The sequence below is a fragment of the Vanacampus margaritifer genome, chromosome 17 (assembly GCF_051991255.1).
Source record: "Vanacampus margaritifer isolate UIUO_Vmar chromosome 17, RoL_Vmar_1.0, whole genome shotgun sequence".
Taxonomy (NCBI): domain Eukaryota; kingdom Metazoa; phylum Chordata; class Actinopteri; order Syngnathiformes; family Syngnathidae; genus Vanacampus; species Vanacampus margaritifer.
Genome location: NC_135448.1, coordinates 11,677,155 through 11,703,601, shown reverse-complemented (window position 1 = coordinate 11,703,601; position 26,447 = coordinate 11,677,155). Strand labels below are relative to the sequence as shown.

Below are 26,447 nucleotides of genomic sequence, written 5' to 3'. Positions count from 1 at the left end.
CCGGAGTCTTGCGGGAATACCCATTGTGAACAGCTAATGTGTTCATCTACTAGTTAGAAGATGTTTCAGTCATAAATGGTCAAATAAAAACGCTATTGTAATGATATTTTTGGTCAAATCGTTACAGTGAGCACCTTTAAAGGCACACATCTGTGATTAAAACGAATTAAGTAGTAAACCAAAAAAAAAAACAATTTTATTTGATGACCTGAAAGAAAGTTAAAGCCAATTAACTCCCAAAAGCTCCCCAAAACGTATACACACATTCTATTTTAAGTGCCCCAAAGACGTATTTATACGTTTTTTTTAAATTATTCTATTTTTTTTATGCTAGAGCATACAGAAGGCTTTGATGCAGCCTCTCAACTGCAAAAAAACGGTTGACGAAATGGTAGTTATTACACAAACAGCCAGCTGGTGGCAGCAAAGCATAGAAAATGAACCAGGACTTTAATCTTTCTCTTGGTAGGTTTCATGTTTTTATAGCCATAGAACACAATATTCTGTGGGCCTTGCAAAATCTGTCAAAATCCAGTAAAACAGCCGGGAGTGAAGGGGATTGTTTTAGTGAAAATGGCTGGGTGTGAATGAGTTAAGTGTTAAAATAATGACGACCCCGGGCAACACCATTTTGACAAGTCATGTGATCACTATGACATGCAGTAGCTCCAGCTTAAACATGGCAGCTGTTGTTTTTGGATTTGTTTCCTGTTGTAATTTGCTATGAAAATGCTGCATGGCATCACCAAGCATTGCCATAATTCAAATAGGGACACTCCTAACCATGTCGGGTTTCATGTTCTTCCTTCTGGAAATTAAAACAAACAAACTTGAACAAACTTGTACTAATGTAAAAAAATAAAATAAAAATCAACTACAAAATCGCCTTTATGTCTGAAAACTGGTTGACCGTCACCAGAACTCATGTACACATCTCCATTCATCCTCTGAAAATATTAAAACTATTTTGGTTTCTATGATCCGCTCATAGAGAAAACAATTTTTTAGGATGCCCTTGTGCAATCAACTTTGTCCATCATCAATTTTCAATGTCAGCAATCAGCTTTCAGTACACCTGGAATAACTTAAGCATCTCAGCTACTTTCATCAATTGTTTAAAGGCTAGAAGAACCCATCCTTCATATATTCCCTCCGTACATAGCACAGAAGTGCAATACAATATATTTTATTTTAAAAAGAATGTGTGATCCTGTTGCGCCTGAAGAGAATAGAAAGGGGGAGAACAAAAAAGCGAAGTGGTCTTTGGGGGGAATCAGGGTATACAAGCTGCATCGCGCCCGTGGAGCAGAATTCATAAACACACTTCGCACACAGGCAAGAATTCCTAATGAGCGAAGACCTCACAGGGGATGCAGAACGGGGGGGGGAGTAGTAGTTGGGGAAGATGCCGAGAGGAGAAAAAGCTTTCACATCGTATCAAGCATGTGCGTCTCTTAGCGTGCGCTAGAGTGAAAATCTGCCGTCCACACATTTAGCGCAGAGTGCGGAGGCACGTGTGTGAGACCAGGGCAGTGTTGCAACCTTGCCAAGAGGGCCTTGGACGGCCAGGGTTGCCATGGTAATGGCTCGCTCACAAACACACACATGGCTCTTGAGGGGGAGCAGGGTGTGTCTGAAGAGAAGTGGATTAGCAGTGTCACGATGATGGCTTGAGCCTGCACAATATGGAAAAGGAGAAGATTGTGCAGCTCAAAAGTCCTTCCTCTCTCGTAAGAATTCGCCCGTATGACTGACAAACTATTTCAGGCTGCAAGACGGCAGATGAGCGATAATTTGTTGCTGACGCAGCTTTTGTGTGCGTGCCGCAGTTATTTTCCGGTTTATGTGTTGTGACAGTCAATGCAAATGCAGAAACTAGTGGAGATATTTCTTGCACAATAGGTCTAGTTGATATCATTTGACAAACATTTCACAATTTCACATGGAAAATAAGAGATCTGTAATCATAGATGGCAATGGCGTACAGTGTAATATGGGGTGGGTGGGTGACGGTTTAGGGACCAGGCCAGCCCAAGAATAGCGAAAATTTGTGTATGATTGACGACCATTGAAATGTATTGGGAATGCACCCCCCCCCCCCCCCCAAAAAAAAAAGTATTAAAAAAATGCTGATAAACATTTAATATGTTTCCTACTCCCCCAAAAAACAAACAAAATAACTAAATATAAGAAAATGGTGGTGGTGGGGGGACATAGCAAATATAAAAACCCATGAGTGCTGAACTGCAAGTATGCAAAATTCGAAAGCTTTCGCTAGTCACAGATTCATGACTGCACAGTGGTTTCGCTAATCACAGATTCATCTTTTTGTTTTTTTTGTGTGTAACATATACTTTTTATTACACTCTAAGATGCTACACAAGGGCCCCCGCTAATAGAAAAGTAGTCATTGGTGTCAAGGAAGTATGTGTCTATGTCTGGGAGGAGTTAAATTTAGCTCAGGTTGTTATAGAGTCTTTGTCGCGAGTGCATGTGCATTTTCCTCAAAATCAAATCTCCAAGTAATTCATTGTTAACTTATTTGATCCCCAAAACATATAAAACGTTCTAATTTAAATATTGGCATGCTCCCCAAAAATGTATTTATACTTTTTTTTTTTTTTTTTATGTTAGAGCATACAGAAGGCTTTGATGCAGCCTGTGACCAGAAGAGGTCGCTTAAAGCAATGGTAGTTATTGCAACAACAACAAAATGGCCAGCAGGTGGCAGCAGAGTATAAGAGATCAACCAGGGCCATGTTGCAACAAGCTCTTTTCTTGTGTTTTCAACAGATTTGTGAATAACGATGAAACTTAGTTATATTCTAATGCTAATTTCTGCAAAACAGAAACAGATAAAAAAATTTAAAAAAAAATTCCTGATGCAGGAAGAGACTCTAATTATTCTTTTGGTAGGTTTAATGTTTTTATAGCCATAGAAGACAATATTCTGTGGGCCTTGCAAAATCAGTCAAAATCCAGTAAAACAGCCGGGAGTGAAGGGGGTTGCTTCAGTGAAAATGGCTGCGAGTGAATGAGTTAAATGTAATGTCAGACGAGTTGAAATGCTTTTGTCAAACCCTAAGAATCAAAATGACAGCATACCTAACTCTAGTCTTGAGGAAGCGTTCTTGCCTCTTGAAAATGATTTGTTTCAGCGACAAGCTGGGGATAGTTTGTACAGACAAAAACGCGAAAGGTGAATTTGTGAATAATGAACCGCTGCATGGGGCTGATACAGAAAATCGCCACTTACTAATATGCTACAAGAATCAATTGTCAGACACCGTTAACTGTCAGAATCTACAAAAGGACGTCATGTCAGGCGAAAAGATGGTGGAAAGGGAGGAGGGGGTGTCAAATTAACTATTGGTCAGGGGTCAGGTGGACATTTAATCTAACCAATCAGCTTCCTAATTACACAAGTGCTGCCAGGATACTATGTACTGCCTGTGCATGTGTGTGTGTGGACCTGGCTAATATTGCGTGTAGAGGTCTTGTTGTAGCAAAATGAACATCTGGCCTCAATATTGGTTCCATGTGTGAACACACACGCACACACACAAGCAAGCGCACAGAGCCTGTGATGAAGCGCTCCTGCCTTACACACAAAGAAAGAGAGCGAGGGCCGAACAACGCGGCGGCGAGGGAAAAAAAAAAGCCGTACTAAAAGAACACATGTGTACTGTAGCTGATTGTAACAGTAATTGATGTAAACGCCTAAATTACAGCAAGGAGCTAAAGTGACCGCTGTGTTTGAGCGTTGCCATGGCGACACGATGAAAAACACCTGGCCGGCGCTCTGGCGGCCGGGGCGGAACATCTGTGTCATGGCGCCCGGCCCGAGAGCCACGACGGAGGCCCAGGCCGGGCGCCAGCAGCGATGTGACATGGGTGTTAGGCGCACGTCAAACTCATTCTACTGCACGACCGATATTGTGAGACGCGAACCGCCGCGTGGTAATTAGATGCCGGTTCAGAAAAAGTTTGGCTCCCAACAACTGCGGTTTCTCCCTCGTAAATAGGACGAGTCAAAAGAGATGCTAAGTTTAATCCGTTTCCCGAAAGGAGGTATTCCCAGCAGCGCTGCAGCAAGCAACGGAGTAGCTCAAGCACAACTGAGAAATCTTTTGAAGGCTAATATGTAGCTACCTAGCATGGAGACATAAACACTAGTGATGGGAAAATTAGGCTTCATGAAGCACTTGCAATATTTTGTTCTCCTTTAGATGGGGCTTTTAAAGATAAAGATACATTAAAAAAAAAGATACATCAAAAAGTAAATAAAAGATCAACATAAAAAAAAAAATATTACATTTCCACTGCATCTTTAAACCAAGAGTGCCATAAAACATCACAAGTGCTTCATGAAGCTTCATTTTCCCATCACTAATAAACACTATTTCCAAGCAGCCCTGCAGCATACAGGGGGCTTGTTCAAAGACTCCCCAGAAGAACGGACAAAACCATCACGCTGAACCTCATCTGATAGCATCACCATAGCAACCTGTCGGAAGAAGCAAGGCAAACAGGAGGGGGAATAAAAAGAGCCAAGACCCCAAGTCCCGGGAGTTTTAAAGCCAATTTACATTGTACTTCTCTATGCTGATAAAATAAAATGGGTGGGTGCCGTTTGTTTGAAACTTATTACAGAGCACTGATTCAATAGTGAAGTTAATAACTGTGTAACTTTGCTTTAACCTTCAAATCTCTTGTTAAAATAATGACACCTTTTTCTGACGTAGCATGCAAGCCAACCAGGAAATCTCTCAAAGGCTAACATATAACCACCTGGCATGGCCATATACGTACAGTATGGGTTTTAACGTGGTGCCAGAAGGCATTTTTCAAAAATAACATTTCACTGTGCAGCATGGCGCCAAGGCTAACATATAGCCACCTAGCATGGTGGCGAAAGGGCAAATCATCTACCAACCGGTAAATCGTTCCAACGCTAACATGGTCTCGTACGGGCAAAGACACCAACTGGTAAATCCTTCTAACGTTAGCATGTAGCGACGTAGCCAGGGGTAGCCAACTAGCATGATGTTAAGGCTAAGAAGATGAAGCCACTTAGCATGTAGAGAAGGGTTTCAGAAACATGTGGTGCAGCCATCCAAAGTTTTCCTGACTGTGTCGTAGGTATCCACCATTACCCCTTACAACACTACGGTGGCCTTTGAAAGTGCCACAAGTTTCCATCTGTACCCTTGGGTCACCATGCTATGCAACTTCTATCTTCATCTAAAAAAACTGATTTCCCCGCGCCGCTGGTTTCTTTTTATGCCGCAGACAGCGGTGAGTGGCATAATCAGGGGATTTTTTCGAAGGCTAACAAACAGCCAGTTAGCCGCCACACGCAGACAAGACGCACACTTTTCTTCCCCATCCGAGCACGGCCATGTTTATTTGAGCGTGTGTCCTGGGAAATGTGGCCATGCTGCACAAACAAACGCAACAGGTTGGCAAACGTGTATAAGTGTGTGTATGGGTGTCACATGGATTTGCCTTTTTGGATGAGAACCAGTCTGAGTTAAAGTTAACCAACAGATTCCACAACATTTGGGACATTGTAACAATATGTCAAAACCCATAAAACTTGTTTACTAGGATGAGTAGTAAATTAGCTTTTTCTTTAGCTTTTATTTTGAAGGATACACGGAGTGAAGAGGGAAACCGTTATGATGACTATAGAACAGGAAATTGAACTTACACTCACTGACGTACGCTTTTTGCAATCCTCTAAGATGCCACAAGATGTCATGAAGCCATAACAGTACGTCGGTGTCATCAGATTCGTTGAATATACGGGAAGAGCTACATCTAGCCTGGGTTGTTAACAGAATCAATTATGCAAGCCTTTGCCGCAAGTCTATGATGTAACACATTAAACTATAAACATGAGCAATTATAAACACTTTTACGAGGGGTATCAATTACTCACAGCGGGAACCAGTCCCCATTACACGCGCAAAGATTAACAGCAATGCCTTTAAAACACCACTAGGTGGCAGTATTGTTCTGCAACAACCTGTTCGCTTTCTATGAACGGATGAGTGTTTAGTTTGTTTGTTTACATTATTATATTTCAGTTTTGAAATACAGTAAAGTTGCATCATTTGGGGGCTAAATCACTTCAGTTTCACTGCTAAACACAAACACACACACACACACACAGGCACACATACACGGACCGGCATAAGCTCCACAATTTCCGGTCGCGGATATAACTGGATGTTAAATTATCAGTACGGGAAATAACTTCAATTCAAGCTTTAATTTCCTTACAAAACACACACGCTCAGATGGAATGCAAATGCGGGGACAACGCGCATAATTAAGTACACAAGCGGGGGGGGGGGGGGATTTGCTCAGTCGCACAGATGGATACACAAACATGGATTTATGCAAGACAGAGAAGGGGAAATGGAACGCAAAGTAATGAGAACTTTATGTAAAATACATTTGTGTGTGTGTGCGCGCGCTTTAAAAAAAAAAAACATAATTAGCTCCGTCAGGCAGCAATGTAAACGAAAAGAACTTTAATGAAACTTCTCTCTGATATGCCGAAAGCACACACAGCCATTTATCTGACTACACGTCCCGACCTAGTACTTCTGAGCTTCTGCTGGATGTTGGTAAAAACCCTGAGGGAGGTCGACAGTTTGGGATTCTAGCAGAAATAAACTGTGCTGAACGTGGCAAATCCACTTAATTACTCCTCAAGACAATGGGCTTGTATAATACACCAAAGTCTCCACTTGGCTGCATATCAAAGTAGATCCTCTTCGCAGTTATTTGCTAGCATGTCTAGTCCACAATCACATACTCAGAAACAATGTCGATTGTTTGTTGCCTTGTTCCGACTGACGTGTACATCATGTTGTATATTAGTAGAGCCGAGCTGGTATAAGCGTACTGGAAGTTTTAATCCAAAGAGCAACCCTCGAAAACTTGTCTCATTAAGTCAGTCAAAGAAGGCAGAAAGTCACACTGGGGATATACACAAAAGGTGTACTAAGTCACCACGCAATAAGAGGCACGAGGTTTCAACAATCCGATGCTTCTCTAGCATCTGGGGCCCTTTAAGAAGAAACCCTTTCTCCTTTGCTGGACTTGTCTTTGCTGATTATTGATTTGGCTCTGTCAGGTGAGTTGAGGAAATGGAAGAAAGCAGCAGGTCGATGCAGTAGCTGGGGAATAAACGCATGCGACGCACACAGGCAGGGGAAAAAAATGACCGGTGTCGCATGTTTCGATGAAATATGACTTTTGCTGCTTTTCGTCTTTGTCATGCATCATTCTCGGCCTCCCTCCTTCGCAGTTTAGCCTGCTCCAAGCCCCCCCCCCACAGAAATAACATCATTTGACAGTAGCGCATGATAAAAAAAACTTCACTAAGTCAGGGTTGGTATTAGTTTCTCGGGTGTTGCCATGGTGATTGATATTATTTTGAGGAAGATTTGAGCAGAGAGAGAAAAACAACTCAAATGATGCAATATCCATGCCCGTCCTTTGCCCTGCCTTACGACGATGAGTCAAAATGATGAGTCAACAGCGACTCTGCATGCATTCATATGCGGCATAAAGCATTTGCCTATGTGTGTATGTGTATGCCATGGAAACACAGGGTAAATATTGTGTTGGAAGATAAACCAATAAAGTGTGATCGCTTAGGGCGCGATTGAAGTAATATGTCATGATTGCAGTGTTTGTGCTCGCCACCTTCACGCACACACAAATAAACTAGAACGCTTCTTACTAAAAAAAAGTTGTGATTGAGACCGAAGTCGGTTTGGTTTCATTTGCAATGATGTAAAAAAATTTTTTTAAAAAGCTTTGCATTATACTGAGTGTGGTTTCTAATATTAGATGACCTGATTCAAGTTTCAGGAAGTTTGTTTGAATTTAAGAATATCATATTATTCTTATTTTTTAATTTAACGACAAATAGGGCCGCCAAAGGATTTTTTTAAATGACTTAAAGTGACTTAATGCATTCCAGGCTCAAACTGTCGCCACTATAAAACCTCTGAATTTGAATAACATAAAATTTTAAGTAAACCAATGCAATTAGTTCAATTTCCTATTCTTTGGCTTCCATAAAAAAAAAAAGCTCAGATCATTGCACATGATTGTTTGAACCGTGAATTTGTTGAACGTTCGAGGCACATTTCTCCAAATTGTCGCACTTTGAAGGTTCCACTGTGATAAATATAGAAAGATGAAGACGGGTGACTCAGAATGGGTTAATTTTTCTCTTAACGACTCGCCTCATTGCTTCTCATCTAAATGTTCTTCCCTTTCTTTCTGCCCCACCCGAGAAAATGAGTAAACCTCCTTGCCGACACACCCTGCCTGTCTGCCAAGTGGTTGCCAACACATCATGTGCACGCACACACACACTTGATAATAAGCAAGCCAGTACAGTGTACTGTATTCATACACAGTGATATATTCCCAGGCACCATATGAGCGCCATTCACACACTCACTTTCCCCACTAAGACGGAGACACGTCCATGCGATGACTCTATATCCACCCCCACAAAATACATGTGGGCCTATGCTGATTCAATGCAATCATAACCAATACGCTCTACGACCGCAATCTCACTACTGCCAGCCCATGACATCACTTGTGAATTGAGACTCCCCCCCCCTACGGAGAAAGTGGAACGTGACAGGCGGGTTGCCATGGGAACTGTCAACGTTTGTCTTCCCGTCCGTCATCACTAAGGCGAGAAGGTGGCATATTCCACTTGGTGATTATGGTGTTTCCATGTCCAAAATAATCGCCATATTTGGTCTTTTTTCACAAATTATTATTAATGTAATATACAGTATTTTGGATAGTTAGATACATAATAAATATAAAAAAAATAAAAGGCACAAAATACATTTTTATAATTACTTTGATATATAGTGACAATAAAAGAAAAATAAAGCACAAAGGGTTAATTGCAGATGTGTTGCTGTGTGGACAGTGCCACCAGGGTGCGAGCATGCTACAGCTAAATCTAACTATTTTAAGTAGAAGGGGGGGGGGGGGGGGGTAGTGAAATGCGAGAGTGGCATGATTGACAGCAGTATAAAAGGACGAGAGAAGTGTTTGGAGGGGAGGCGGAGGGGTGTACATGTGTTCAACCTTACCCGTAGCAGCGACTGGGACTCCTCTTTAGCAGCTCCTCCTTTCACTTCCTGAACTCCTCCACTCCCTCCTCCCCCTGTGTATTGCTGAGACGGCATCTGGCTCATTTTCTCCCCTGCGCTGGAGGCGGCTCCAACGCCCAACCGACTGCCTCCACCATACAGTTTGGCCTCTCCCAAAAAAGACTTGGTATCTCCAAGGTAGACCATGCTGGGCGAGGACACGCCGCCGCCCCGCTTCTGCAGCGAGGCCTCGTGGTTGGCGGCAACGAACGCCACGGACAACGGTGAGGGGAACAGGGAGGGTTCGGGTCCCATGCGCTCCTTGGGCACCCACAGGAGTCCGTGGGCCTGCTCGCCGCCTCTCGTCTCCCCGAGGACCCAGCCTTTCTCGCGCTCCCTCTCCTTCTCGTCGCCGCCCTCGCTCTTGACGATCTCCTCGCGGCCCCCCTCGGCCAGGCGTCCCTCGGGCGGCGCCAACGAGTAGAGGAGCCGAAGATCTCCTTTGCTCTCCTCCTTGATGGCCAAGGTGGAGGGCGCCGAGCAGCCGTTGGCCGACGGCGTTAGGGACGGCGTCAGCGAGGTTGCCGACAGTGACGCGTCGTGACAGTGGGCCGAGTTGAAATGGTCGAGGAGCGCCGACGAATCGGGCGCCGTGAAGTCGCAGTGGCGACAGCGACAGCACGCATGGACACGTCTGTGCAAAAACAATAAAGAAAATAGTATTTCATTAAAAAGTTCACACTAAAGTGCAGTTTGGCAAATAGTGAACAATTCCTCAATAAAGAACATCAAGCTGTTTAATGGCAATCCCATGTGAAGTTTACTGTCAAATAATAACGTTGAAACAATCAAAAAATGCTGCCTTAAGAATGACCAGCTAGCTTATTTCTAACATACATGATAATGGAGAATGCTTTTCACAGATAGCATTAATAAAAACGGTTTGAGGACTCTAAGAAGTTGTGTTAACAGATAATATAAATATATCAACCTCCACGAAAAATAAATTATTAAACTCCTATCTTAAGGCACAACTGTGCACAAACTGGCCACATCCTTAAGAACTAGCACTAGAAATTCAAAGCACAACATGAGCCGACCTGTAGTGTCTGAAGATCTCCTCTTCCACCTCTGTGATGAAGTGACACTTTGAGCAGGAGTACTCCCGGCCCGCCTCCCTGTCCGGCCCGCTGCCGCCGCCGCCGCCCTCTTGCTCCTCGGCCTTAACGTGCGCCGGGGCCCCCTTCAGGTTGATCAGGCTATGGCAGCCGTCGTAGTGCTGCAGCAGCACGTCGATGTCGGCGGTGGCGAAGGCGCACTGGTCGCACAGGTGGGTGACGCCTGAGGTTGCATGATCACATTCATGGTTTGGTTTCCGACTCCAGTGAATGCTGCTGACTATTTTTGCAACTTGCTCACATTTACATCGACATAATGTAGTAGCGTATCAATACATTATTATTCATGCTGATAGCATTACTGGCGTCATTTTCAGCTTAGATGTAAAAGTATCAATCTAAAAGCATATATGGTATCTAGTTAGTCATGTATTGTACACTTTGCCATTCACATCTGCATACACAATACAATTTATTATTCATGTATAGTTACAATGCTCTCATTGCCTGCTCAAGTACTGTATGAATTATAGAAGATATTTTGGATTATTTCATATTATACTCACGTGTTGCTACTGCCCACTTAGATTTTTTTGTTTTGTTTTTTTCAACACATAAAGTCCTTCCTGGTCAGTGAAATTAATTACCTTGTGATGCAACAGTGTTCGAGGAATGAACAGTCGAAACCGACGTCACACTGGGGTCGCTTCTGGGATGAGGGGGAGGCGTGGACCCGCCTGTGTCTTGCTGTGTCTTGCACGGGGGGAATTTGGCGCAGCATTTTGGACAGGTGGGCTTCCGGCACGCAAAAGGGTGTGACACCTATTCAGAGAGGCGGGGAGGGGGGTAAAAACGCAAGAATGATGTGATCTCCAGTGCTCTACAGTACTATGTATTTCATCTTGGCAGGGAAAAAATCAAACAACTTGAGAGTTCCTTGGGGATACAGTATGTGCATCATTAATGATACTCTTAATGATGCCATCCCCAATGTTGCTTCTAGGACAAAAAGAAAGATGGAGGTGTCTGTTTAACTTCGAGAAATAACACACTTTTTTGGTCCAGGCACAATTTTCATCGCCGAGGTCCGCCTCAATAATCCTAACGGCGATTAGACATCACAACCTTGAACCGAGTTTTTCACATTTCAACCTAAATATTCATGACCTGTTAAATAGAAAGGAACTTTATCAAAATCCACTGATTTAAATTCAATATTTATCCAATCTTTGTGAGCAGATGTGCACTGCTTCAACTAACAAGCATGGCTACGAACAAAGAGGAACTCGTTTACAAAAGCACTGTCAGTCTTGCCAACTTTTAGCCTTTTCGAAACCCTCTATTTCCCTCTACGATATAGACAGCATGGGCAGAATCATGTTCCCCTTATTTGACAAATACGGGTAAAGCAACCTGGTTAAAGGCATTTGAACTGAATATTATAAAAAAATATATGTACACATTACAAAAGAAATGATTTACATTACAGTACAATTACTTCAGTCTCCATATGAAGATATGCACTTTTTTTTCCCAATTGAAATTTATTACAAATTATTTTGTAGACCCCTACACGAGAACTCCTGAAATCAAAAACTCACCTCTCCCAGGTGCTTGTGCGGCTGACAGAGGCCCTGCGGACAGTACATGCAATGCTGGATGCAGCATCGGTGAATGGAGTGGTTGTGCTGGTAATGCAGCAGCAACGGAGCGACCACGATCACGTCGGCGGCGTGCGCCATGGAGTAGCGGAAGTCGCACAGCTGGCAGTTGTAGCTGGTGACCACGGCCTCGGCGTCGCCGCTGTTCGGATCGCCTGGGAACAAGGCGGAACACCGGAGATTTTAGCCTGACGCTCACAGGACACCAGGACAACATTTCGCCATCTTGTGAAATACTGTAAATATTGGTATATTCCACTGCTGTATCATTTTTATGGATTGTATGATATTGTCAAATGTTTAATGTTATAAACTACTGTTCAGAAGTTTAGGGTCACTGGGAAGACAAACATGTATATATACTGTAGATATATATATTTTTAAGCTTGGGCCCAAATTACCTTGGTTGGAACCGGATGACAGATCCTTGCAACTTTTGGACACGTGGTCTCTTTCACCTTCCCTTCTGGAGTCATTCGGGCTTGCCGTGTTCATCCTGTGCCGCTGCTCATAGTGCTCCAAAAGCTTGGCCGAACCTCCCAACCACTCGCAGCTCCAGCTGCAGAACTTGCACCAGTAGTACGCCTGCGTCCCCTCTGTCGGCCAGCCCGACGATTCTGCCCGGATGGGGATGGAATACCCTACCAGGGAGTCGTCCTCCGCTCGGACCGCCACTCGTTCCGCCACGTCCACTGTCGGACTCCTCCCTTTGCTCTGGATGTCGTTGTTCAGGAGGGACGTGGCTGGCGGGGTCTTGGCTTTGTTGGGATGCGAGGACAGGAAGTGCTGCTCCAGTTCTACTGAATTGCTGCCCATGTAGGTGAAGTTGCAGAATTTGCAGCGGAAGTACTTTGTGTTGCCCTGGCAATCGGAGGTCTTGCGGCCGATTCCGATAAGCGTGCTGCCCAACGTCACCTGTTGAATGTAAACATTTCTTACATTATAAATTAATAAAGGAACCAGGTTCAACTTTGTCCAAAACGTGTCATTTAGTTACTGCTGTTAAGACTGCCGAGCCATTAAAAGAAGCATGGCACTTTCCAATGTGCTTTTTGAAGGGTTGCGTGTCATGAGCCAAAAACAACTGAAAAATGCCTCTTAGCACTTGAACGCCTACTCTCTGTATGTATGTGCAATTAAATGCTGCTGCAACTTTAACTAACCAAACCCCTAACATATATTCCAGGGCAGGTTTCCATGAGATGAGGCCCACGGCTGCGAGGCAAGGAAACCTGACGCCCATCTGGCTTTTATTAGGCAGGCCCCGTAGACTGTAGGTGATTATAACGTGCTGCTGCCGGCTGGATCGGGAGCGCAGGGGCTTACTATGACATTACTACCGTACGACGTGGATTTATCTCCGAGCAGATCTGCGGTCTCGTGCGGACGCTAGGCGGTCCGGCGGCGGCGGCGGCAGTTTGTCAATGCAAAAGAAAGCCTTTTGGAAAATCCAGATGTAGTGTTAGAATTTTGAATTTAAAACCAGAAACATGACATCATATGTTCTTGCTTGACCATCGACCAGGAGGAATTAGTTTCTTTGATTATTTTGTTTTTTTAACCAAACGTCTTTCGATACACAGCAAAACTGAGAGCAGCATTAGCACCGGAATAAACATGAACATGAAAGTTAAACATTAATTAACTGTCTTAGAAATCTATTTCCGATTTTTTTATATTTGTTTTACAGGGCCATGCTAGCAGGTGAGTTTTGTATGAGTCCCTTAAAATACAAGAAGGGTCCAAATGAAGACCTCAAATAACAGACTTCCTTATTTCATTTCAGACATGGGGTTCAATATTGCATGTTTTCTGTGGGGGTCCCATAAAAATATATATAGATTTTGTGTGTTTTAATGAATCTTGAGGGCCTCCCCCAGAAGACGATTCATTCGTCAAAAACATTTCCAAGAATGTGAGTATCGTGCACGAAGCTTAATTTTCCAGATGTAGACCTGCTTTGGATTTCTTTCGACAGCAAACAGCGTAAACAATCAATGCTCTCTAACTGCAAATCTTTGTCAAGTGGGAAAACATTGAAAGTCACAGGGTAGGACAAGGTGAGGGGGAAAAGCAGTAAGACAGATGAAACGTAAATTGAAAAGTTTGGCAGTAGGTAAACAAAAGTCAAAAGCTGAGTTAAACTTGTCTGACAGCTGCTTCATTACGTCGGCCAGTGTTTCGAAGCCTCCTTAAGTAACCCTTCATCTTGACACAACCCCCACCCTTATCGCTAATCATTTTATTCCACCCCGCAAAATCTCACCGGCTCACCGGGAATCCCGTTTTAGCAAATGACAGCATGGAACTTTCCAAACACATGCGGGAGAGAGAACGAGAAAGCAAGAATGAGGGAATAAGAGAATAGCGACTCCTTTGATACTTTTTTTTTTTTAAGTACACTTTTTTTCTTCAAAAACAGACCTTGGTTTCCCATTTGTGAATTTGTAAGTGCGCGTTTGCGAAATGCAAGGAATTCTGCAGGGAGTTTGTGCGTGTGGCGTATGTGTGCTGATTTAAAGTGTGGCTTAACGTTTAAAATACTTAATATGAGATTATATAGAGCAAACTAACATGACTGAACACAACTGAATAGTACATGTATAAGTAAAGGAGTTAACTCCTGTATTCCAATAATATCAATGTTGATTCCCACCTGGATGTCATAAGTGCCGTTCATCATCACTGTCCTGTGTTGCTGATGGTGGAGCTCCGGCCTGCTCACGGCAGACTCTTTGGTTTGGTTCCTGTTCCCTTCTCCTGACTGCATGACTGCGAGAACAAACACAAGGATGGACGGACGAGTCAGAACTGCAAAAGCTGGGGGACTCGGACCGTCAAAAGCAAAATTGTTAAGTCGAGGAAAATGCCATGCAATGGTTAAATTAATGTTGCTTAAAGTTAAATGTCATACCTTCAAATACCATACATCATTTTTTTTTTTTTTACAACCAGACATGAATTGCAACAGTTTTAAAACCCTAAAAGTACATTTAAGGTTGCAGATTAAAACTACACACAAATTAGAACAGAAATTACTGTTGACTATAACAAAAATATATAACTTGTACAAATCACACCAAAATGTACAATTAAAGAGAAAGTACGTGTGCAGTACGTTTGACACCCGAGAGTCACTAATGTTTCCTAATAAATGGCGGAGGGAAGAAGTTTGCAGTGGGTGAGCTGTAATTTCCCACTAAATGATCATCATAAGACAGTCTTCACAAAAAAAATAATGAAAAGTTCCAGCGAGCGAGTTCAGTCTCTATGAAATGCATCATTGCAATTTAATAGCATTTTGCACAAAAACTCAACTTATTTTCATGAACAAACTTATTTGGTGTAGCGGTGATCATTTCCAACAAAAAAAAAAAGACATCAAGTGAATTTGTGAGAGGGATGGAGGATGTGTGAACAGGCAGGCATAGTGAAACGTGCTACAAGCCAATAAATGAGTCTACTGTGATGACTGCGATGTGGCAGAAAGGCTGTTCACAGAACTTGTTTGCATTTTCAATGAACTACCCTTTGACAAACCCCACGGACACACTGTTTCACTTGCTACTTTGTGTTCTTTACGACCACTTCACACAAAGAGGGTGCAAAACAAGCCAAGCTAGGAGTTACCTAGAGGTGTGTGCGGGGGCGCCATGTTGTGGAGAGCCAGGATGTGTGTGTCGAGGGCAGCGTCCTGCCGTGTGCGGTTGTGCAGGCCGAGGTGATACTTCCTAAAGTGCTTCACCAGGTCGGCGGGGTCGTTGCCGTAGTAACCGTAACCGCACACGTTGCACTTGAAGTCCTGCAGCTTGGGGGAGGGGCTGGAGGAGAGCGGCGGCGTGTCCGGGGCCGACTCTGCCCTGCCTGCGTCCGACCCGGGGGGCTCGCCTTTGCCCACCTTGTCCTCAGGGTCCGACTCGGCCGCTTTGAGTCCTCCTTGTGAAGGCCTACCTCCGCCTCCTCCTCCTCCCCTCCGCCCGCCTCGCTCCTCGTTGCCAACGGATGAGGGCGAGAGAGATGAGGAAATGCACTCACTTTCTCCTTCCTCCTCCTCCTCCTCGTCGGGCTCCTCATCGCCCCGGACTCGCTCCTCGGGCTCCGAGGGACGGCTTATTCGGTCGGCCTCGGCTCCCACGCGCCCCTCGTCTTCCTCGCCGTCCTCCTCCTCCTCGCCTGCTGGCCTCCTCCCCTCTTCCTCCTCCTCCTCCTCACCTCCCACACTGCGGATAGGGGGATTCTTCTTCCTCACCATCGCTGAGAAGATGCAGAAAGTTGTGTGTTACTTCTATCATATTGTGATACTGTACAATACCCGTGGTATCATGATACAGCAATCGTGTGAAAGTCAATATTTGAAGGATGTTCAATGCCGCTTTTTTCACACTGATACTAGTAGGAGTACTCAATACGAGTAGTCACCGATACTAGAAACCGATACCACTAGTACTTAGTTTTGAAACAAAGAAATTCACCCCAAAAATAATAACAGATCATTTAAAGGAAAGACTTATACATCTAAATATAGCATTATTCCTTATAATTGCATGAAATTAATGACAATTTTCTATTCTTATAATTTTTAGTCTCTGATTGAAAAACAGCCACAAGAGGGCAGCCAATACTGGGATCGGCTGCCATCGCTTATAAGTATCGCTATACACAAATTGCATGAGGATTAGTAAAATGGAAGAACATCTTCTGGTTCATATCATGAAACCCTACTAGGTGATACTATATCATAGTGATATTTTGCCAATTATACCAATGATATCATGATACATAATATCTTGCATAAATATGTAATCAAGCAAAAACAACAGCATTTCTTATTCCCTGTTAACCTGTAATCTTAGTGAGTATGTTTGCATGTTACAACAAAAACAACAACAGAAAGACGCATACTAAGTGGAGAAGAATGGACTGTAGGCTGAATTATGCATAACTACTGTAGCAATACGCTTGAGGTGCAAAATGGGTCAATGAAATCAGAACGCGAGATATGGACAAAAAAGACGTTCTTTGTGTATCCACGAGTCTTTCCTCCTCTTTCTTAGCCATGCAACTATTAAAATAAAGTAATTTATGTCTGCCAGGGCCCACGCCTCAACCAACCCTGGCACTAACTCCTTGTGTGTGCATGTGTGTGTGTGTGAGATAGAGTGCGGGGAGCAGAGGAAAATCTCATCTGATGTTCACCACACCCAAGTCAGAATTCATCTCACACACACACACACGCACACACAAAGTGGAAAACGACATCGTTGTGGTGAAGTGATGACGCAAAAAGTCCCAACATTAAGGAGCTCGCGAGTGACCAAACTGTGTTTCCATCTGTTGGCCAACGGACGTCCATTAAGATGAGGGTCATAAAACTGTGAATTTAATCAGAACCAATTGGTTGCTGATGCATGGCAATTATAGGAAGACCCATTTTATGCCAAAGTATAGCAGTAACTTTGAAAATCCATCCATCTATTTTCCATATCCCTAATCCTCATTATGGTGCGCTGGAAGCTATCCCAGGTCACTCGAGACTGGTCGTCGGTCAAATCACACATACAGACAACCATTCACACTAACATTTACACCTATGGACAATTTAGTCTTCGGTACATAACAAGCATGTTTTAGGAATGTGGGAGAGAGCCAGAGGACCTGAAGAAAACCAACACAAGCAAGCCAAGATATAAACCTAGAACCTCTAAACTAAGAGACAGACTAACCACTGCTCCACCATGATGCTGCATTATAAATCATTCAGACTGACTGTCAAACCTTAAAAATACACTTCTAGAGTATCCCAACTAAGTACAAGACAGTACAACATTTCTCAACAGCTTATCACATTTAAAAAAAAAAATCATAAATTAGGTCTCCCTGATTTGTTGGAATTTAGATGTCTCTGGGGTTGGCAAAGGGACTCTGGTTGGTGGCTTGGTGGGTGGTGTCTGGTCGGTGCTGGATTTCACTTTCCTTTCTTTTCTTTGGTCCTTCCTCGGGTCTCCTGACGGCCTCACGACTCTGGCTGGAAGTGTTCGGTTTAGGTGAACGGTATGGGATTTTTTTAATAGGTTTTAGGTGAACTAATGAATACACACACACTCACACGCACGCACACATACTCACCCACATACAAAAAAAAAAAGGAGAGCAATGATGATGACATGTCAAATCGGTAAAACTACCGAATGAACAATACTGAGCTCTCCAGGAAAAAAAATAAAAATAATTTACAAAAAATCATAAATTAGTTCTTAGTTCTATTCATACTAATGCAAACCCCATAGAATGACATCTGGGTCCAAACTGGGATTGGATCCCGCTTATTCAGGACTGCCGAGCCACTGCCTGTGCATGCTTCAGGCTGTATGCACAGGCTGGAACCATTACTATCAAGTGCAATTAGGTGCAAGCCACCACAACATACTGACTTCACTGCGTATCAGCAACTGCTACTCGCTACAATTACCCACCCCGCCTCCGAAAAAAACAACGCTAAGCGGTCCTCGCGATATGACAGGTAGGATGAATGTGACGCTTAATCGTTTCCATCATCGTGAATTAGCCGGTGGGACTATTATCTAAAATTGATGATAATGACCCTTAGACGGCCGCTGAGGGATACGCTGACATGAGTGTTACAACTTTCCCGGTTGATGACAAAGTAGGGGCACCAAACTGAAGAAAAATATGAAAATAAGACTAGTTGGCTTTCAAGATTTCAAGGAAGTCATCAAAAAAAAATGCCACTATTAAGTAAACTGAAGGATTTTTTTTTCCCCTCACGCAGAAATTCCGAGAACAAAACTTCTGGTAACGGGGGCCGACCAACCCTGGCATGAGTAATTGACACCTTTCCAAAAATGTGCATAATGACCTCTATTATTAGTAAATATATCACAAACAATGATCCCAAAATATTTTCATCTTCAAAACTCATCATACGGTACACTTCCAATAAATGATTTCTGACATATCGTCTGCTAACAACTCTAGTGGAGACTTACCACTTCAACTGCATTGGCGTCAAAGTACTACTTTCCTATTTAAAAGGGTGTTAATGCCAATTTGTGGCATCTTAGGGAGAAAGAGCAGAAAAAAATTTTGAATCCGAGTTATTCAGCAAATAGAAAAGAGCAAAATCCTCAATAGTTTTAGCCCAAACAAGGTTGCAAATTGCAATATTATTCATATAGAAATGTATGCCTTCACATCCCTGTTTCAAGATCACAGAACACCCTTCATCCCTGTCCCCGCTTTTTACTACCTTGCGTTAACTAGGTTTTCCTGGAAAAACAGCCTTCCTCCAAAAGTACAAAGCCGTTATTTAGACGTCATTGTCACACGTGATTACTTGATGCCCTGGTGATGGGACTTCATGGCTACGTTGGCTTGTCACTTCAAGTTAGCACTCTTTGAAGTAAAAAGTTAATAAAAGCGCTGTATATGACCGTGTATGCTTTCATGCCCAGACAGACAAAACATATGCGTTCCTGAAACCAAGCCAAGCTGTAATGGGAATCAGACACAAGCGCTGGTTACGAGGAGTAGAGGGGGGGAGGGGTGGTTGCATTTTGAGCACCAATCGAGCTCTGGCCAAGTGTGGGTGCGATTTATGGATTATCAATGATCAACTGTGGAGTTTTAATCAATGAGGCTTTGTAGGACCAAAAGCTGTAATTTGAAGCTATGGACACAACATTTGATTTCAAACAAATGTGCAACTTGAACTTGTTGCCAACCAAACGCTTATGCATTTTTATTTTTTTTTCTATGGAGAGCTCAGTATTGTTCATTCGATTTGACATGTCATCATTGCTCTCCTTTTTTATTTTTTATTAAAAAAAAATTATATATATATATATATATATATATTTTTTTTTTTTTAGAGTATGTGTATGTGCGTGTGTGTGTGCGTGCGTGCGTGTGTGTATTCATCACCTAAAACCTATTAAAAAAATCCCATACTAATAATATAATATAATAATAAATTGCCAAATGCAGAAACATCAATGTAAGTTATCACGATGTGGTGGCTCTCGCTAACAGGCAGAATTAAGTAACCAGAATTAGGTTAAAAAATTCTATATGCGTAGACCATGTTTCTATAAATTTTGATATTTGGTGTTTATTTGAGGCAGATATTTTTTCCATTAAAATGTGATTTATGAGGAGGTTGACCATTGGTCGATATTCAGAGTTTGTTTATTTTTCCAGTTAACAAGAATTGTTTTTTTTTTGCGATAGTAAGGGCTACAAGTGTAGATTGAAATTGTTTATGTGGTAAGTCAGTTGTTGTTAGGTCACCTAGCAAACACAAGTTTGGAGATAAAGGTATCCTACAGTCCAAAATAGCGGAAAGTTTTTCTAAGACTTTAGTCCAGAAATACATAACCGGAGTACATAACCAGAAAGCATGAACATAAGTGTCTGTAGTGTTTTGTAAACTTTGGAGACAAATGTCGGAGTCTGAGAGTCCCATTTTCTTCATCATATATTGAGTACGCTTACGCATTTTAAACTCACTTTAAAGTTTTAGCTCTGAGCCTCAGGAAGTCAAGGAAGTTACAAAACAGTGTTGTTGGGAGTGTAGTTTCTCTGTGGTATGAACAGTTTATTGCATGAAAATATGGATTCCACATTACCTTTCACTGTTGGCGATTTATCACGAGTACCGTTAATCAGAATTTGGTTCAAGATCGTTTTTCAGGGCTGTAGTCTACTAGTCTTGAAACGTTTGGAGTTGACAACAAAACAACCATTTAAACCAAGTCAACATCACCAACCAAACCAACTCAACTAACCAATCCAATCAACCTAATTACTGAGAAAACGGATCAGAACTATACTACAAATACTAATTCATTTACAGATATATACAACTATAAAATGTTGTGTGAGCAACGCTGACTCATCACGTTGTCATTCACTCCATGAACAGCGCCATTTTTTCCTCACACTTGTGACACACACGTTTTACTATCTACGTGGAAAATGTATTGTTTCTACCACACATATAAATACTCTGCTCAAGTGAGAGATGCATATACCTCTCGCATAGCAAATAGCTCTCTCCAAGAAGCATGCAACTCCCATACAAAGACATCCCGGTTTAGTGGAGTTAAGAACTTCCATGTAGTGAAGTAACAGTATGCCAAAAGTGTGATCATAAATGTCAAAACTAATTAGGCCGTTTCAAGACCTTTCAAATCAAATTCGACTATTAAATTGCTCTCTTCCCAATCGTACTTCTTTTGTGGATGCACCCGCTCCGTATCACTCCATCTTTCATCCATCACTCTCAATTAATTTGTCATACACACCCGCACACGTTCATCATGCTCTCAGTTCCGCCAATTTTACTTTGCTCCGCCTCAAGCCTTATCTTGGCACAAAACTTGGTGTGTATTATTAACACCTTGTTCAGGTAAGACTACTGTTTTGGGGGTAACTATTATTAATCATCCCTGGAATGCTTTGCTAGTTTGTGTGATTACAATGAGGTTATACTGAGCTGTGCGAATTGAATATTGATCCAATTATAGACAGTGACGTGCAATACTGTTACAGGTCAGAAGGGGCCATTTTGAAAAGAGGCTTGTAATTTCAACATGGCAAATTGAATACAATGAATCTAAAACGACTCGTCAAACACGTCGATGACTGTGTACTAGTCAAAAGTGATATGCCGTATTGCCGTTACAAAATAAACACTCGCACAAATGATCACTATCCTCAGCGACGAGGGAGTATTTCAGTCGCAAAGCGAAACAGAAGACGCGGGTGCAGACAATGCATCTCTTCTGTTATTTCAATAATCTGCGACCCGAGAGTTTATAAGACTGAATAGTCTGCCCCTCTTGTCTGGATTTTGACTTTATAAACACACACACACGCGCAGACACACACGCACTAAAACGCAGACAGAGCTTCCCCCACTATGGTCTTTAGAGCATACGCTGTCTGAGTGTGTGAATGTCATCAAATATAGCATGTGTGGTCAACTACCATTTTGTTCATGAAAAACATCTCTCTAGTTTCTCTATCACTGTTAGCATGAGAAGCCAAAAGTGCCGTCTACAGATTTGCTAGGTGCTTGTTCTTGTCAAACGCTTAATGGGTCAGATTTTGTACTTATTTTTTTAAATATAAACGCTCTTTCAGTAGATTGCCGAATGTATACAGTTAAACCATGCGGCCACCTGTTGCCATTCCTAAAATAAAATGTTACCCTTGTGTTCAACTAAACAGGCCCAGATTTGACGCAGTGTAAAGTAAATTGAGACGAGATCATCATTATTTCATTAAATATACTGGGTGACATTTTTTGATTGGTTGAATGTCATAAGACTTTTCTAAATATAATGATTGGCTCAATAAACACTCCAAATAGTGGTGTCTGGTCGGTGCTGGATTTCACTTTCCTTTCTTTTCTTTGGTCCTTCCTCTGGTCTCCTGACGGCCTCACGACTCTGGCTGGAAGTGTTCGGTTTAGGTGAACGGTATGGGATTTTTAAATAGGTTTTGGGTGAACTAATGAATACACACACACTTCCACGCACACACACATACAAAAAAAAAAAAAAAAGAAAGAGAGCAATGATGATGACATGTCAAATCGGTAAAATTACCGAATGAACAATACTGAGCTCTCCAAAAAAAAAAAAAAAGAAGAAATAAATAAACACTCCAGAAAACTGTGTTGCACTAATTGGTAAGTGCCATTCAGCAGTTTGGAGATGAAGTGCTGTCTGCATGAGTGAAAATACAAATCACATCCACTTCTTTTTCTTTACACTACGGCATCTTCACAGCTCTGCACCCAATCCGCATGGAAACGAAAGCCATACTCCGCACAGGCCCAATTGGAAAGTCAGGACTACCCCCACAGAACACAAACAAGACTTTAAAAAAAAAAAAGGCAATGTGCTGTAACTCTTGATCCTTTCAGTAATTTGTCGAAAGCACATCGCAAACATGTTATCAAGACATATGGGAACCGTTTTAAATTGCGGGAAAAATGTCGCCTTTAGGGCATTCAACCTTCGAGGTAACTATGTGGAAAGCTCTTACTAACACAATGAGCGGGTGTAATTAATTATAGCTAAACAGGCTGCTGAGGCTAAGCAATAGTACAACCCGTATGGATGTCTCGCACACACACACAGAGGCAGCTCAGAATCTCCCATTGATGTATACATGGAAGTATGAACTGTTGGTTTAACATACTCTGACCCCCGCTAATTGAATAACCAGGAATAAATGAATGTAAAACAGAGACAAATGAACGTTAACATGCAATAACGCGATAGTTTGAGGGAATTTCACCAACTGGGACGCACCTGAACATGGACGCAAATTGCGCAACAATAAAACGTGCACACAATCATCTAATAGGATTGATCGGGGCCGATTCATTTCATCTCATTGGATTCTATATGACTAAAATTAATCATTAAATCCTTTGTAATGAAACATTAAAAGGCATAGTTCCAACTATTCTGTGCTAATAATTTATAGTATTTAAAGAGGATCCCATTGAGTTACAAAAGTCCAGAAGAAATGCAAGATAATCAAAACGCACAAACAGAAGAGAGAGGATGTGGTGGCAATGAGATACGATAACTTCCTGGCATACGCGTTTTGAAGAATACAACAAACACATACGGATACAAAATTGCATGAGAAGGACACAGAAACTGTTCAAAAAGCCTCGAAGGCCTCAGTCTGAGCTTTCATTTCCTCTGTCCTCTCCCCCCCACACCAAAAAAAAGGACAAAAATGTTGAAAAACACGCAGACATGCATGCACACTGTGAGCCGATGGTTATCAAGAGCTGTGACCCGCCCGCAGGAACTACACGGCACACAAATAGCTTGTCGTTAAAAACAAGCTGATGAAACTGTGACTATAATGGTAATGTGTGACAATGCAGGACACAAAAACTTGGATTTCTTGAGTAAGGAAGTCTACATAAAAAAACAAGTTACAATATACTGTATAACCAACATACATTTCAGAACATAGATTGCTTTTGACCATAAACACTTGAGGACAGAGAGCATAAAGACAATTAAAAATCCTGTTTGTTCATTTCTCAAGAACAGTTTATTTTCCTGGGTCAACTTTGTCAGCTGCGCAACTTGTTTTGTGAACAACTTGTTTTCTTTTACTGGAGGTGGAGCATTTGAAGATATTTTTTTTTTTTTTATGTATATTGGGATCGGAGAATCTTTTGCCATAGACATCAGAGTGATAATGCAATTATATCGCTACAAACGAGTGTCCATCCAGATTGTCCAAATACAGTTCCCGACTAACAGTAGCGACATAACCCAAATTTGTTACTAAGTGGGAACGTCTGTCCAGTTTATCCACAATGACACGCACCGAGATCTCCGATCTTTTTACCATTCTCTATCAGATGCTACTGAAATTCTAATATCGATGTTGGATCACGGTGATCACACATGATTAGGCATGAGCCGGTAATCAGTTTGATGATGAAACTTGACTGACCCGAGTTACCTCCTTGCGCATTTTAAATAGATGCAGGTGTGGAGTCATAATGAAGGTAGACAATCTTTGATGGCAAAGGAATGTAATCTGTTGTTCTCACGCCCGTCTCAACTGCTGGTACGCCCTTAGATATGAACAAACAAAATCGCGCGCACGCACACACACACACGCACGCACGTGCTGGCACACAGACACAACCAGATTTCACTGCTGAGATCAGCAGTTACAACACCCTTAATCTTTTCATCGACTGGCTTTTGTTGACAACCTCTCCCCTCTGCCTTTTCTTATTCCTCGCCCTGATCCTCTGATATACGCCACTGATGAATCACAGGCATGCATAAAAATGAAATGATAAGATGGGTGTGCTGGTTGAGGTTTCCCTTTTGTGATGTTTTGGAAACCTGACAGTCGGGATGCGTCATCGGCGAGCGAGTCAAAACTAGAGCGTCTTGGGCTGTATCGTGTCAAATATACACGTGCGTCGCTTGCGGAATGACAGAAAAACGCGACAAATCCCGCTGTCAATCACTCGCCGGCCGCCTGATTAATACGTGTGCCATTGCACGCTTGAGTACAGAGAGTGCAAAACAAACCACAATCTTGGCGGCGGTACAGATGCGCAGGTGGAAGGAGGGAGCCCAACTTGTATCCTTGCTGCCGGGTGACAGACAATAAAACATCTTACCTGAGGGGTCCCGTCACGGTTCAAAGTTTGACAGTCATTTTTGGCCGAGGTAACAATCTCTTGTAAATAAGACTCACCAAACCTGCAATTCAGCATTTGATCTCTCGCTCCTAATTACACATAATCTCTCAAAAAAGACAAAAGACAACATGGTCATGTGAGACTCGCGGAAGATATAACAGTCAGATTAAAAGGGAGGAGGAGGAAGGACAGATTCGAACCAGAGATGAGTAGAGGAGAGGGCTCACAAGACAAGAAGGAAGGGGAGATGTGAATTCATTGCCTTAAAAGCAGATGGGAGTCAAACGGCGTGATAACAATCAGACTACACATCCACACCGATGACCCATGACTCTCTCTCTCTCTCGCATTCTCTCTCTCTCTCTCTCACAGACAGATAAGCAGATACAGAGTGTCAAATTCCGAGCCCATCACGCACTGGTGTGACACTCGGCAGATCCCTGGAGCGGAGATCTCCTTTTTGTCTTGTTTTGGACAGACGGGGATGTCAAAGGGTCGGGATGCCTCTGAAGAGGGTCAGGATGACAAATCGAGTCCTCGGAACGAGGCTGAGGGTGCACACCCTGTAATGTGTTTCAAACAGTAAGAATACTATCCGCATACAATTTTATTTTTGCAAGGTTCCTGCTACAAAACTCCTACTTATGGATGCTGACAACGTTGAAGTACAACCACAGTCGCACCTATTTTCAAAAGGACATACTATGCTTGTTCATCAGACTTGTTCAGGCCTTTGCGGTGGGAGATCATGGGATCATGAAAAACACGTTTTATTTCTAAGGATCGGCTGATCACAGAGTCCTCAAAATTAAGGAAATCGAGGCAGATACTGATCCCGTTATATTTTTATTTACAGTCAAATTAAGGTATCTGATTTGATTCTGTCTGTTAGCTTGCAAGTTCCCGTGACCAAAGTTTTGGCACAAGATCATTATTTGTCATCAGGATAGGAAGAAATGAATGAATACACACACACTAGCACGCACGCACGCACATACAAAAAAAAATTAAATAAAAAAATAAAAAATAAAAAGAGAGAGCAATGATGATGAAATGTCAAATCGGTAAAATTACCGAATGAACAATACTGAGCTCTCCAGAAAAAGAAAAAAAAGGATAGGAAGAAGAAATTAAGCGGTGCAGTACTTGTAACTTATGAAGTGCCTTCATCTACACAAAACATAAGTTGGACATTTTTAATTTCCAATAAATGAGTGAGAAAATGCACTGGGAAAACCCGCCTGCAATTGAGTGGCGAGCGGTTCAGGGTGTTGTCCACCCCTTTGCC

At 42.4% G+C, this 26,447-nt stretch overlaps 1 protein-coding gene across 8 annotated transcripts in view; it reads right to left on the bottom strand.

The window, feature by feature from the left end:
* trps1 (trichorhinophalangeal syndrome I) overlaps nucleotides 1-26,447 on the bottom strand; it is a 171,213-nt gene that overhangs the window by 32,717 nt on the left and 112,049 nt on the right. For 7 of the 8 annotated variants that reach the window (XM_077548805.1, XM_077548803.1, XM_077548807.1 and 4 more), the window contains 7 exons: nucleotides 15,562-16,185; nucleotides 14,588-14,703; nucleotides 12,333-12,846; nucleotides 11,872-12,086; nucleotides 10,918-11,092; nucleotides 10,253-10,493; nucleotides 9,153-9,846 (listed from right to left, as the gene is read on the bottom strand). In XM_077548805.1, the coding sequence (XP_077404931.1) occupies nucleotides 9,153-9,846; nucleotides 10,253-10,493; nucleotides 10,918-11,092; nucleotides 11,872-12,086; nucleotides 12,333-12,846; nucleotides 14,588-14,703; nucleotides 15,562-16,185 (2,579 nt within the window). The remainder of the gene's footprint in view (nucleotides 1-9,152; nucleotides 9,847-10,252; nucleotides 10,494-10,917; nucleotides 11,093-11,871; nucleotides 12,087-12,332; nucleotides 12,847-14,587; nucleotides 14,704-15,561; nucleotides 16,186-26,447) is intronic. The other variant, XM_077548810.1, reaches the window with a different exon arrangement.